Source organism: Zootoca vivipara, chromosome 10 (genome assembly GCF_963506605.1).
Source record: "Zootoca vivipara chromosome 10, rZooViv1.1, whole genome shotgun sequence".
NCBI classification, from domain to species: domain Eukaryota; kingdom Metazoa; phylum Chordata; class Lepidosauria; order Squamata; family Lacertidae; genus Zootoca; species Zootoca vivipara.
Window position 1 is genome coordinate 61,494,263 of NC_083285.1, and position 14,389 is coordinate 61,508,651.

General features: G+C 46.2%; 1 protein-coding gene across 6 annotated transcripts in view; it reads left to right on the forward strand.

Annotated features, from left to right (window-relative positions):
- The window catches only part of ABCC9 (ATP binding cassette subfamily C member 9), an 85,346-nt gene extending 74,871 nt beyond the window's left edge, over positions 1 to 10,475 (forward strand). For 3 of the 6 annotated variants that reach the window (XM_035127133.2, XM_035127136.2, XM_035127138.2), the window contains 6 exons: positions 1,367 to 1,475; positions 2,717 to 2,820; positions 3,493 to 3,626; positions 5,394 to 5,456; positions 6,994 to 7,165; positions 10,131 to 10,269. In XM_035127133.2, the coding sequence (XP_034983024.1) occupies positions 1,367 to 1,475; positions 2,717 to 2,820; positions 3,493 to 3,626; positions 5,394 to 5,456; positions 6,994 to 7,131 (548 nt within the window). In that variant the 3' untranslated portion in view covers positions 7,132 to 7,165; positions 10,131 to 10,269. Of the gene's footprint in view, positions 1 to 1,366; positions 1,476 to 2,716; positions 2,821 to 3,492; positions 3,627 to 5,393; positions 5,457 to 6,993; positions 7,166 to 10,130 lie in introns of all 6 variants that reach the window. The other 3 variants (XM_035127134.2, XM_035127137.2, XM_060279190.1) reach the window with 1 other exon arrangement.
- The last annotated feature ends 3,914 nt before the right edge of the window (positions 10,476 to 14,389 follow it).

Sequence of the window (14,389 nt, forward strand, 5' to 3'; positions counted from 1 at the left end):
TCAGAGCTATTCTCTCCTCTTCTTGCAGCTGCAGGCTTACACAGCCAGTCATCCAAAAGGAAGAGCCAAAACGCAAAAGGGCCATATCCTATTTCATGGCTGAGTTAGATCAGCCTCCCGTTGTGACAGCTACATTAGGTGCTGCTTTTTCTCTGCCCCCGTGTCCAACACGTTGTAAATTATCCCGTCAGTGGCGTCGTTAATCATGTGCCGTGGAATCAAAATATTTCCTTTATGGGAAGAACAAAAGAGAATGGAAGAAAGGAGGGGAGCAAAGGAGTGGGGGGGGTCAGTCAGGCTGGGTCGGATCAGTAAGGAGTAGGTGCCTCTATAGGCTGACCAAGAATCTGGATCTAGAGGTGACCCACACATTTTCCTTAGGGCCACCCTCCACACCGGTATGTTCATTTAGGGCTGATGGATAGCTATGTTTGGTCTAGTAGGGCTTAGCTGAAGATTTAAGAAGCAAGCTAGTTGATCAGAAAAGACCTTGTATTGCAGGCTCATGAGTCATGATATTATGACTCTAAAAAGTACACTCTTTCAAGTGCAAGCAACGAAATACATTTCGGCTACTTCGGTGCCTTGCAGTATTCAGCGTGTTCCCAGCCAACATGTTTGCTGCCTCCTCCTATTAAGCGCCCCTATTACTACTACTGGTTAATTAATCAATTGCTGCTTTATATTTCAAGCGCTCTTGTACACCTGTCATTTGGGCTTGGGGTTCAAAGTTATTTCACTTACATCAGAAAGGACAAAAGGAATGGAGATATAGGTGTATGCAGTTCCTGGGATGTGCAGCTGGGAATGGCAGGTGAGAATAAACATTGTGTTTGAACTGGAGAGTGATGAATCTATGAAGCAGCAGCATCAGGAAATATCTGCGTTCTAAACTCTGCCTAGGTAAAACCCAGCTAGCAACACCCCCTCGCTCTAGAGCTGACCCTTGCCTAGCTTGGTGTCTCTCCAAATGCTTTGGACTCCAACTCCCATGAGCCCCAACCAGCATGCCAAACGGTCGGGGGTGATGTGAGTTGTAGTCCAAAATGTCTGGAGAGCACCGATTTCGGGGAAGACTCCTGTATAGTCTGAGACAGAACAGAAGATGAGGCCATGCAGGTGCAGTCACTAGCCTAAGATAACTTTAGTGGTGAAGAATATTGCTTCAAAACATGATAACACCAAGCCTGCTGCATTGCCACCCCCTCCCCTTGCTCATTTCTCTGAGTAGGACCCTAGACCTCTGTCCCCAAAGCATTGCCCTATGACCCAACAGACATTTCGGGTTGTTTACAGGTGCCTTTCTGTAGGCTTTATTTACATCATTGAGCACCTCACCTGTTGTGTTTTCTGTTGTTCCAAACAGGCAAGATTGTGATCGATGGGATCGACATTTCAAAGATGCCCCTGGATATGTTGCGCTCGAGGCTATCCATAATCCTGCAGGATCCCATATTATTTAGCGGTTCCATTCGGTAAGGGCAAACACCTCCTCTTGCAGCTCCCTTGGCTGGTCAACTGCGGTGTTGCTGTGCGCCCAGAATTTTGCATAGTGGTGATTTCAGAGAATGTTGGCGCGATCTTTGGGACTCATCTAAGTCTTCCCCAAGCACAGCTAGGGCAGCTGTTGCCTTTGAACCTTTTCACTTGTGGATTTGACCACCAAACAGGCATGTGCAAAGCACAGTTGCAAACCAGCTCAGAATTGCTTGGAACATACCACTCATGCCCTGGATCAGGATACCTAGTACCCAAAAGTTCCCCTACCTGGCGATGCTCAGTGAGAAAGCAAAGGTTATCCATCTATTTCAGGCCAGTCCTAATAACTGGAACTGTGGTCCTTAAATCAGGACGTGTTCCCCATATGCACTCGCCTAAGATTCTGAGTCTCCTATTGTGACTCACTTTCCTCAGAGACTGTGACAGACTGATGGAACATCGGTTGTGGTGGTCTTGGAGATATTTACGTCTGCCTAAATGCTGTTGATGGAGATGGGAGAGGACGTCCCAAAGTCAGGTTCTCACAACCTGAAAAAAGAGGCAATGCACGTACTTTTGTAAACTAAGAAAATCTTTAATAAAAATTATTAAAAAGAAAACAACAACAGCAACAAATGTATAATGAACAAAATCTGTGCCAAATACAAATTACTTGGGAGGGAGTTAGAATTTGGTTATTTGGGCACAAAATATGTTTATTTTGTTGGAGAATATGAATGATCTTGTGTCATACTCTCCACATTGATATATGTTCTCAGACTGGCATAGGGCAGGAGGAAGAGAGGCTAGCCCCCACTGCTAGCCCACTGCAGCAGACAGGAAATGTTTGATGGCTTTGGATAGCTTTACATTGGGCTTCATGTTTGCTTGTGTCCTTCCCTGCTTTCTCTCCCACTCTGCTAATTCTCTCGCTCTGGGAAGAATGTGCCATGTGAATGAGGAGATTCAAATAAAAAGGGCACTAGTATATGGTCTGAGGTCGCATGAGGCCACCACTTTGCTGAAGCTAAGCAGGTCTGGGTCTGGAACCCATTATCACACATCCAGATCTATGACGGAAGAACGACAGGAAAGAAATGTAACAAAATAAGCATGTGCTCACTGAACGGATGAGCAGTCCAGTCATGATTCAACTAGGCAATGTACTGCATTTGATGAGGGTGCACAAAACATCCAGCAACAACCTCTGAGCATTTCTACATCTCCCTTTCTTTAGCTTTAACTTGGATCCAGAGTGCAAATGTACAGATGATACGCTTTGGGAAGCTCTGGAGATTGCCCAGTTGAAGAACATGGTCAAGTCATTGCCAGGAGGTCTAGGTGTGTATATCGGGGGGCGGATGCAATACTAGTTTGCCCCTATCAACACATGCAATTAAAAACAAGAGTCCAGCCTGCAGTGGAATCATTTGGCTGCTTGATGCTTCAGAGAGCCGTTCCACAAGTTATGTTGGCAACAACTCTGGGTTTGTGGTCAGGTGCATACTTGATAAGGAGCTGCACCCAATCCTGGCCCTCTGCATGATCCATGTGCCTGCCGTCTTTTGTTTGTTCTATTCACACGTTACTTTTGGGGGGTGCACACTTTAAAAAATCTGCCCCATGTAGAGCGCATTGCAGTAGTCCAAGAGGGAGATAACCAGAGCATGCACCACTCTGGCGAGACAGTCCACGGGCAGATAGGGTATCAGCCTGTGTACCAGATGGAGCTGGTAGACAGCCGCCCTGGGTACAGAATTAACCTGCGCCTCCATGGACAGCTGTGAGTCCAAAATGGGCACCAGGGCTGTGTTTCTGGTGCTTTAGGACAGATATTATGGAGAGACAGAATTTCATGTCGTTGATGTACCAATGGCACCTTGCTCCAAAACTCCTCCTTACTGCTCCCTGTGGAATCCCATAGCCTGTTGGCAAGAGGCTTGCCTGGTGATAAATGGCAGCTGGAGACAGGTGTAGAAATTCTAATTATTGCCTCCTCGTGCTCCCATCCAGATGCTATAGTAACTGAAGGAGGAGAGAACTTCAGCGTAGGCCAGCGGCAGCTCTTCTGCTTGGCTAGAGCCTTTGTACGCAAGAGCAGCATCCTCATCATGGACGAAGCCACAGCATCCATCGATATGGCCACAGTGAGTAAACCACTGCCTCCTGTTTGCATTTTTCTTAAGGAAAGGGGAACCGATTCCAGGTCACGGGCTGCATCGCTTTCTGGACAGACATCTGCAGCCAACATGCCAAATGTGGATGACACTAGACAAAAGTAGGAAGAGCAAGGAATGTAATTCGTTTATTTTTTTACCTTCAGCCAAGACTGAAAGAGATGACTCTGTTCACCTAGTTCCACCCATTCAGGGGACTTTCTTCTTTGGTTTACATCAGGGGTGGTGAACCCTTTTCACCTTGAGGACCACATTCTTTTCTGAAGTAGCTTCTGAGGGCCACATGCCAGAGGTGGACAGGGTCAGAGGGAAACGTGGGCAGAGAAGCAAATGTACATTGTACCTTCACACACCAGGCTAGTTTCTACCCACATTCACACTCTTATCTCCCATCCAGGCAAGCCAGATTCATGATCAGAGTTCAAGGACACATTGCAGCCAGGCAAAAACACTCAAGTCGGGTGCCAAGCATCATGGGTGAGGGGTGTGGCCTGGGGAAAGAGGGTGTGGCTGAGGAGGAGGACCGTGCCTGGGGACCATTCTGTGGTCCAGGCAGAGAAGCTTGGAGGGCTACCTTTGATCCCCACGCCTTAGGTTCCCCACCCCAGCACTACCCCAACTGACACATTTTTGTTCCTCCATGTTCTCCATGTAGAAGGAGATCATGGAACATTACATTAATATACAAAACTCAGACCAATCTGCTCAAGAGTCAGGTGCTGAACCATTGCAGCGGAGGTCTTACCACCACTTTGTACAGAATTCCTTCCAGGTCAGAAGTGGTGCTTTGCCCTGATGCATAGCTGCCAAGTTATCCCTTTTTTTAAGGGATTTTCCCTTATGCTGAATAGGCTTCCTCGTGAGAAAAGGGAAAACTTGGCAGCTATGCCCTGATGACCTCACAACCCAATTAGAGGGTCTATCCCCCAAAGAGCTTGGTCAGGGAAAGTCCAGCCCCTGCCTTAATGGGAGATGTTGGACACGGTTGCTTTAGGAAATGTGGGGAGGGAGAAGATCTTGTTTCATTGTCTCACTGGGTTCCTTACACCCCTCTGTTTCAATGGGATCGGTGGTTCCTAAGCATTTTTTCCCTAAGTAGGACTGTTATGGAGACTTTATCTTTGTCAACACACCTTTGATTCCAACATCCAGTGCTTTTTCCCCTTAAAAATGTTTAGGGGTACTCTCATTTTGACACAGAAAAAACCACCATTTTGTAGGTCAGATTGGGAAAAATAAATACAGTGGTATCTCTACTTACGTTCACCTCCGGTTACGTATTTTTCCGGGTTTTGCCACGCACGCATGCGCAGAAATGCTCTACGCATCGCACACATGCACAGAAACGGTACCTCCGGATACACACATCTCAGGATCCGACCGGAGCTCTGGAATGGATCCTGTGCGCAACCAGAGGTACCACTGACAGTAAATGGACAAAATGTTTAGGGGTATGCATACCCCTGCGTACCCCCAGAAAAAAGCACTGCCAACATCCAACCCAGGTCACATTTATACAGGCAGTGAGTGACCCACATGGGTGATTGCGATGCAAATGTATGGGTGACTGGGTGATTTTTATGGGTCAGGTTTACTCAATATTTAACCACAAGCCATGCAAGACCCGGCCCCATGAGCTTCTGTAGGTGTGGTCAAAACCCATTCATGCAAAAAGCTTACTGTGCAGAGCTCCACTCCTGTGGTCATTACGTGACTGTTGCGTCTCTCATTTGCCAGGAGAACATTTTGCAGAAGGTTGTGATGACTGCCTTCGCTGACCGCACAGTGGTGACAATAGCTGTAAGTACGCCATTCTGCAGTGGACCTCCTTTCCGCATTTCCCTAGTGGATGATAAACTTGGTCTGCTGGAAACAATGTCCTGAAACACCATATACAGAAGCAAAAAGAAGCTCATGATGGGCCTGCATTCACCTCTCCCGCCCCTCCTCAATCTCTGTTTCATATGTCAAGAAAGCACGGCTAAACCTTGCAGAAGTCCTCCTCCACCTCTTCTGAAGACTTCTGTGTACTTTCTCAAAATCCTGGCTTGTGTCTATGTCCAAACCAGAGATAGTGGTTTAAAACAAACTCTGGTCTTTTTTTTTTAAAGCAAGCTGACTTCAAACCATGGTTTATGAAGCTGGCCTGTTTCACTAACCAAGGTTTGTTGTAAACCATGACTTCTGCTTCATACATAAAGACAAGACAGGATACTGTGAATGTGAAATCAAAAGCATTGGGAATCCTTCACCCAACCATGTAGGAGGAGGGAAATTGAGAAGCATATGAGCCAAGTCATTTTGGGGCCTTTTCCCAGTTCATGCGTGTAGTGCTTAACCATGGTTTTGTGTTACATTCAGACACTGCCGGTATTAGATGAAATCCCAAGTTGACACCACTCCAGAATTTTGAGTGGAATCCATAGAAGGAGGCCTTTCCCATCTAGGAAATGGCAAATCCTGGGTGCAGATAGTCATGTGTGATGATGGAAATAATAATAATAATAATAATAATAATAATAATAATAATAATTTATTACTTATACCCCGCCCATCTGGCTGGGTTTCCCCAGCACTCTGGGCGGCTTCCAACAAGAGATTAAAAATACATTAAAACATCAGTCATTAAAAACTTCCCTAAACCGGGCTGCCTTCAGATGTCTTCTAAAAGTCGGATACTTGTTTATTTCCTTGACATCTGACGGGAGGGCATTCCACAGGGTGGGCACCACTACTGAGAAGACCCTCTGCCTGGTTCCCTGTAACTTCGCTTCTCACAGGGAGGGAACCTCCAGAAGGCCCTTGGAGCTGGACCTCAGTGTCCCGGCAGAATGATGGGGGTTGGAGACGCTCCTTCAGGTATACTGGGCCAAGGCCATTTAGGGCTTTAAAGGTCAGCACCAAGACTTTGAATTACCTGTGACAAGGCTTTTTTCCCCAGCCGGAACGCACCAGAACTCAGTTCCAGCCCCTCTTGGGTGGGCGGCATTGCCATTAAAAGAGAACAAGGGAGGTGTTCATGGGGAGTTCTGGCTTCTCTTTGTCACTGAATTTGGAACGACCTGATAAATGAGGCATTATGGCGTGTATTCGGGGCAATAATACCCATTCAGTAAACGGAAGAAGGTAATTGTGGGAGTGAATAAGTACTGCTTTAGTGGGTTCTTATATAGATCACCATGCTGGTTTCAATCCTGGCATATTTACTTTACATGCTCCTTTCCTCTCAATAAAGATCTCTGTCTGTATTTATTCTAAGCTTTCCTGTTCTTTGCATGGCATTCCCTTTCTGTTATTTTTCCTTTCCTTTCCTTTGCTTTCCTTTCCTTCCTTCCAGCACCGGGTCTCTCAAATCCTAGATGCAGACCTCGTCTTAGTCTTCTCTGAAGGCGATCTCGTCGAGTGTGACACGGCAGCCAATCTTCTCCTCAAAGAGGAAGGCCTTTTCACCACTTTGGTGAAGACAAACAAATAGATACTCTTGACCCAGGATTCCTGAAAGATGTTCGGTATTAATTCACTCGGTCCTGTATGGTCCTGTTCTTCATTCAGTCTCTGAACAGTCAATCACAGTAGTGTTGGCGGGGGGCGGGGCAGTTTTGACCTGGGGCATTCTGACACTTGAGATCCAAAGGTATTTACAGTAGGGCAGAATTTATTCCTGTATTAAATGTGGAGGCCTGCCTCACTCTTCCAAAACAAAAAGAGAGGTGCAGGCATATTTTCTTGAATAGCTGCTACATCCAAGCCCTAAATAGTGTGAGGGCTGCCCACCTAGGAAAACACCACTTCCTCCCATATGAAGTTAACCCCACCACCATTCTGAAATTTGAGATCAGATAAGGAGGCCCTTCTGCAGGTGCCAACATTTATGAATTGCAGGCTGGCGTCCATGCCCAGAAGAACCTTTTATTATGTAATTGCTCTCCAGAGCTTTGCTTTTCTCACTTTTTTCCATTCTTTAGCAAGCAAGCCAAGAGAGTCCTTTTCCTTTGAGCATGTGAGGAATAATTGCTTTTCTACAACTAGGTCTATTGCAACAAAAAATAAATAAAAAATTCCTTCCAGTAGCACCCTAGAGACCAACTAAGTTTGCCATTGGTATGAGCTTTCGTGTGCATGCACACTTCTTCAGAAGTGGTATTTGAAGAAGTGTGCATGCAAACGAAAGCTCATGCCAATGACAAACTTAGTTGGTCTCTAAGGTGCTACTGGAAGGATTTGTTTTGTTTTGTTTTGTTTCAACTACGTCAGACCAACACGGCTACCTACCTGTAACTAGGTCTATTGCAGTTTATTTTAACAGTGCTTTGTGCATTTTTGTTATTTTTGTTTTGAATTTGTAGCATACAAATTTTAGATATCTTTGAGGTGGGTTGTAGGTGTTTTGTGTGTGTGTGTTTTTTTAAGAAAAGCCACCCACGAATTTAATTATATGTGTGAACAGATAACTCATCATCCAAGTGTGGATTCTTACGTAGCAAAAGAAGTGGATCATCGTTGTGCAGGGAGGGGTGTATCAAAAAGCTTGGGGGAACCCCAAGATTTAAAGAAATTAAAAAAGGAACTTCAAAGGAAAGACTCTAAGGGGGCAGGAAGCAAAGCCCAAACAAAACAGTCCAAAGAGGTCTGAGCAGAGACTGTGAAGTATCTATGGCAAAAAGAAGGGGTGGAGAACAAGGGGGGATTGGAATGGAGTATCCCGAAACAGGGCTGGCTGGCTTGAGCCCTGAAGAGGAATGCTCTGTTCTGCAACTGAGATGTCTCAGTTGGTAGACCATGAGACTCTCATTCTCAGAGTTGTGGGTTTGAGTCCCATGTTGGGTGGAAGATCCCTACATTGCAGGAGGTGACCCCCGTGCTCCCTTCCAAGTCTACAGTTCTATGAGTCTATGATTTTGTAGAGTTCCCACTACAGGGTATTCCAGCATTCTCCTTTGGGACTCGGAGATGGGATCCTGCATTCCGCAAGGCAGTGTCAATGTGTCGGGAATTTCCCTGCCCCTGTCAGCTATATATCCCCAGAGAATCACAATGTGCTCTTTACTCATTCCCTTGGAATGATGCCACTGGTCATATATGGAAACAGGATGCCTTAGATGTACATCTTTCTTTCTTTTTTAAAAAAAGGTACTGTATTTTTCCGTGTATAAGATGCCCCCATGTATAAGACGCCCCCTATCTTTTTAAACCCAAAATTAAGAAATTAAGTTGTTTAGCTTTTTGGGGGGTGGGTGGAGGAGGTCACTTCTGCCAATCACTCACCTGCCTGCCCGCCACTGCCGATCGCTTGCCCCAGCCACTGCTGATCGCACACCTCACCGCAGCCGCCAATTTTCTGCCCTCTCGCCGCCACCAACAGTCCACCCACCCACTTGCTGCAGCCACCAATCGCCTGCCCAATTGCCGCAGCCACAGCCAATCGCCAGCAGGCCTTGCCGCAGCCACCAATCACCTGCCCAATCGCTGCTGCCCATCTCCTGCTTGCTTGCTGCTGCTATTAACCACACGTCCCCTCTCTGCAATCACTATCCGTGTATAACAGGCTTCCTCCACCTCGGCCCACCAGATGTTTTGAGACTACAACTCGCATCATCCCTGACCACTGGTCCTGCTAGCTAGGGATCATGGGAGTTGTAGGCCAAAAAAGACCTGGAGGGCCGAGGCTGAGGAAGTCTGGTGTATAATATGACACCCAATTTTTGCCTTTTTTTAAAAAAGCAAAAGGCATTGTTTTATACACAGAAAAATACAGTAATTTCTGATTTGGTCAGCAGCAAGCCCTCTCTTCAAACCCCAGCTCAGCTTTTGCTGTTGTGGCTGCTGCTGATCCACAGGTTACACACACTCTTAAATAATAATAATAATAATAATAATAATAATAATAATATATTATTTATACCCCACCCATCTGGCTGGGTTTCCCCAGCCACTCTGGGCGGCTCCCAACAGAATATTAAAAACACGATAAACATTTAAGACTTCCCTAAACAGGGCTGCCTTTAGATGTCTTCTAAAAGTCTGATAGTTGTTTATTTCCTTGACATCTGATGGGAGGGAACCGCCAGAAGGCCCTCGGAGCTGGACCTCAGTGTCTGAGCTCAATGATAGGGGTGCAGATGCTCCTTCAGGTATACTGGGATTTCATTGCCACTATTTTTTTTTCCATAAAAAAGAAATATGTGCTGTGTCTTTTGCAGTGAAGTCTGTTTTCCTTCAGGTTTCCCCAGCTACTCTGGGCGGCTTCCAACAGAAAAATGAAATAAAATAATCTATTAAACATTAAAAGCTTCCCTAAACAGGGCTGCCTTAATATGTGGCTCAGCCGCAGTGTGTTTTAGATGGGGAGCAGTTTGAGGGTCCTCCACCATGCTGCTTGCAAATAATGCTGCTGGTCCAATAATTGTACGAACTCAGATCTAGAAGATGCCTGGTAGGGAAATGCAATAATTTAGATATGTCTTTTAATTGTAGCACCGGGTCCACACCATCCTGACTGCAGACCTGGTCATTGTGATGAAGCGAGGGGTCATTTTGGAATACGACACACCCGAGAATCTGCTGGCTCAGGAAGACGGCATCTTTGCATCCTTTGTTCGGGCTGACATGTGAAAGGGCTGGGGGGAAATGCATGCCATTGGCTTTTCTAATGCCTGAGTTTTTAACGAATGAGGAAAAAACGTATATGTATATTTTCTACACACTGTAGCATCACTGCAGACTTTGTCAAGGATTTTTGCATCTGTCTAATTTTTATAAAACCGAAACCTGTTATGTACGCTGACTTCAGTGCAATAAATTCCTCTTCACAAAACGCTAGGCAATCCTCCTTTGTATTTCCTTAGCAATTCGATCCCTTGGCATGGAGAGAGCTGGCAATTTCTTGGAGTACTTCGAGTCGAAATGTTCCCCTTTTTTGGTGCGCGAAAGGATTTACAGCGCTGGGAATGGTAGCTGAATTCCTGGGTGGACTTTGCAGATGGAGAACGGTCCCAATCATTTTCCTCTGGGGGAGAAGAGAAGGAATGGGTAAAATCCAGATAAACGCAATTACTGCTAACTTCAATAGAAAGCAAAGCAAAGGGATCTGCCATCCGATTTCATGCATGCTTCCTCAGAAGTAAGGTTCAGTATAGCCGTGTGCTTAGGATCTGTACTAACAAACCCAACTCTGGGCGGCTTCCAACAGAATATTAAAAACATGATAAACATTTAAAACTTCCCTAAACAGGGCTGCCTTTAGATGTCTTCTAAAAGTCCAATAGTTGTTTATTTCCTTGACATCTGATGGGAGGGAACCGCCAGAAGGCCCTCGGAGCTGGACCTCAGTGTCTGGGCTGAATGATAGGGGTGGAGATGCTCCTTCAGGTATACTGGGATTTCATTGCCACTATTTTTTATATATAAAAAAGAAATATGTGCTGTGTCTTTTGCAGTGAAGTCTATTTTCCTTCAGGCAAAGTCCCAACCTGAACAGGAAGTCTTTACAGCAGCTAGTCTGTGTGTAGACAAAATTATTCCAGTACCTATGAACCCCATACTACCTAAAGCAGGGAGGGGAGAGCCCATTGTCTCCACATGCTGTTGAACTCCAAACCCCATCAGCCTGAGTCAGCATGGCCAGGGGCGTACCGAGGATAAAAATTAGGGGGGCAAGGGGCGGGGCAAGGGGTGGGAGGGGCCACAGTGGGAATGTGGGCGGGGCTACATTGCCTGCGCCGCCCAGCTCTTCCAAGGAGGCGGCCCCAGGCTCCCGCTCCCGGCGCGAAGCTCCAGAGGCGCACAGGGAACGCGAGCCTGTGGCTGCCTCCTCCGCTTATGCTCCCCGCTCCTGCTTAGCGCTCCTCCACCTACGCTCCCCGCGCGCCTCTGGAGCTTCGCGCCGGGAGCGGGAGCCTGGGGCTGCCACGCCTGCGCCCCTCAGCCTTTTGCTTCTGGGGGGGCAATTGCCCCCTCCTGCCCCCCTGCCTACGCCCATGAGCATGGCCAAAGGTCAGGGATGTAGCTCAGCTGTGGAAGCCACTGTGTTGGCTATCCCTGCAAGCATGTATCTCTGGCGGCTCACTGCCCAGCACCTCCTGATGATTGTATGCAATTTCCCCCCTATATTTTGGCAAAGCCTATTTCCCCTAACCTTATTTGTTTTGTAAAATTTATACACCGCCTGATTGCAAAAGAAAACCTCAAAGGAGTTTGCAAAATGATAAAACCATATAACCAGGAAACCTTTGTAATGCATTAAAACACAAGAGGTTAAAATAACAAAAACAGATTAAAATTGACACCAGCATTTCTATGCCTCTGGTTAGGTTTGCTTAGACGAGAATGCTTTTAGCAGGTGCCGAAAAGAGTAAAGTGAAGGTGCCTGCTTGATCTCAATAGGCAGGGAGTTCCAAAGGTTTTACAAATGTGGAAGGGGTATTATGTGGCATCTGTAGCAGTGCCAAATTCACCAACTGAAGCAGTCGAGTGAGGCATTTTTGTATGCTGTTATTGTGGATATTTGCATTCATATGCACACTTCACAACGGTATATGCATTTTTGAACATATCAGTTGGTTGGAGAACGGCATTGGAGGAATGCAAATTCTGAAGGCTGCATTTCAGTTCAAATGTTGTTTGGCAAAGCGTGAATTAAGTAGGTATGCATTTAAATACTGAATGGAAATTACACCGCCCACCCCAATGCCTAGGAGCTACAAAACGGCTATGGGTAAAAGCAATAATCTTCCATGGAACAAGCTGCCTCCTAGGAATGAAGAACCATCGTTGTGTTTCTTTTGGGGCACAGAACTTGCACTGAAAGCAAGTCCTCCACAATCTGCCACAATTAATTCCTCCACAATCTGCCACAATTAATTCTGCAAGTTACTGAGTGCCTTGGCCAAGGTCTAGCATTCTCTATGTCGTTCTCCAGAGTGGAGTCTATTAAGATTATCATTTCTTATGAGATAAGAGGACTTTGACTCTTGCAAACGAATAGCAAGCATGAGACTCATATCTCAGTCCAAGTCAATTGTGTGTCAAAGGAGCGAAGTTGAGTTGCAAGCTATTGGCAGCCCCGTGTGGGACATTGCTGTCCAGATGCGTTGTAGAATCATAGAATTGTAGAGTTGGAAAGGACCACGAGGGTCATCTAGTCCAACGCCCTGCAATGCAGGAATCAAATCAGGATGAATGCTCAATAACCTGGGCACCTGGAAGCAACCTGGGTCTCCCCAATCTTACTCTTAAGTCTAAACCACAGCACACTGCCTATCTGATCACTGTCTCAGTGGAACATCTCATTGGCTTCGGGTTGACAGTTAAAGTCACACACACTTTTCTAAACTTTGTTTTATAAAGCAGCCTCATTGTTTATCCTTCTGATTATGAACCCTAATAGTTGGCTGGGGTGGGTGGGGGGAGTGGAATCAGATTTCCAAGAATTCAAGTTTCCATTAAACAGAAGACGTTGAGTGCCAGAATTCTACACTCTGCCGGCTCAAACCAGTGGGAAAACTTCACAGGCTCCTTCTGCTGTGCCCTGATTAGCTTTGTTTTGTTTTGAAATGGGTTTTGGCCTGCATGATTTCTGCAGTTTCCATGGCACATTTCTCAGGGTATGTGTGCGAGAGAGATTTACGCTAAGGAGACCTTTTTATGAGAAGACCAGAGATTTAGAAGAAAAAATTCCCCGGCGTTCAAACAGCAACAGGTTGCACTTCAAATGCAAATACTGTAACGCACACTATTTTGGGCCTTGACCTTTGGGCAACCACTGCAAGATTTAGAAGACAAGCTTAGCTGGGCACAATCCAGGGAAACTCAGTTACAAGCAAGCCTCATTGAAGTCAAGGGAGTGACTAAGTTTCCCAGAGGAGGACACAGGCACAATCGAGGTCTACCAAAACCTTCCATGGCTGCAGGGCTGGCCCACCCATGAGGCTTGATGAGGCAGTAGCCTCAGGCAGAAGATCCAGTCCACGGAGCATGGTGTTATGTATTCAGTGGTCTGTGTTTGCCTGAGCTTGAGCCTGGACTAAGGATTCTGAGCTCCTGTGTCCTGATTCGATACATGATGTCCAATCACAGAACATTTCAGGATTTGGGCCTCTGCCATTGGCCCTTGAACTCCGAGTCGTGATTCGCAGCTTGGAAGTTGAGACAGCCAATCACGTGGGGAGTGGGAGTGGCCCAGGCTTTCAGGAATGTATATAAGCAGTTGCTTTGCCCCTGTTTCCTAGTTATGTAGTTCATGAAATGTTCTTGCTGTTATCACTGTGTCTTGCCTCGTGGGAACCCACCGGGGATCTATGGAGGAAGAATTGGTGGCGCCGGCACGGGGGCTACAGAGGAGGAGAAAATGGGAACAGGAGAGTGTTTTCTCAAATTCCGTGTCCAGTACTGGGACGGAGCCTCCAAGTGCCCCTATTTTCCAGGGACAGTCCTGGATTTACAGAAGCCGTCCCAGTTTCTGATTTGATCCCAGAATGTCCTACTTTTCCTTAGGACGTCCCTATTTTCATTGGAGTGTAGAGTTCTGTGACCCCCCCCCCCCGCCACCAAGCCAAGGAGGTAAATAACTATGCAGCCTTTAGAAGACACCGGAAAGCAGCCCTGTATGGGGAAGTGGTTTTTAAAAAATGTGTTTAATGTTTTATTATTTATTTTATTTATTGAATTTATATACCGCACTATACCCACAGGTCTCAGGGTGGTTCACAGAATAAAATCAAAATATAAAACCACAA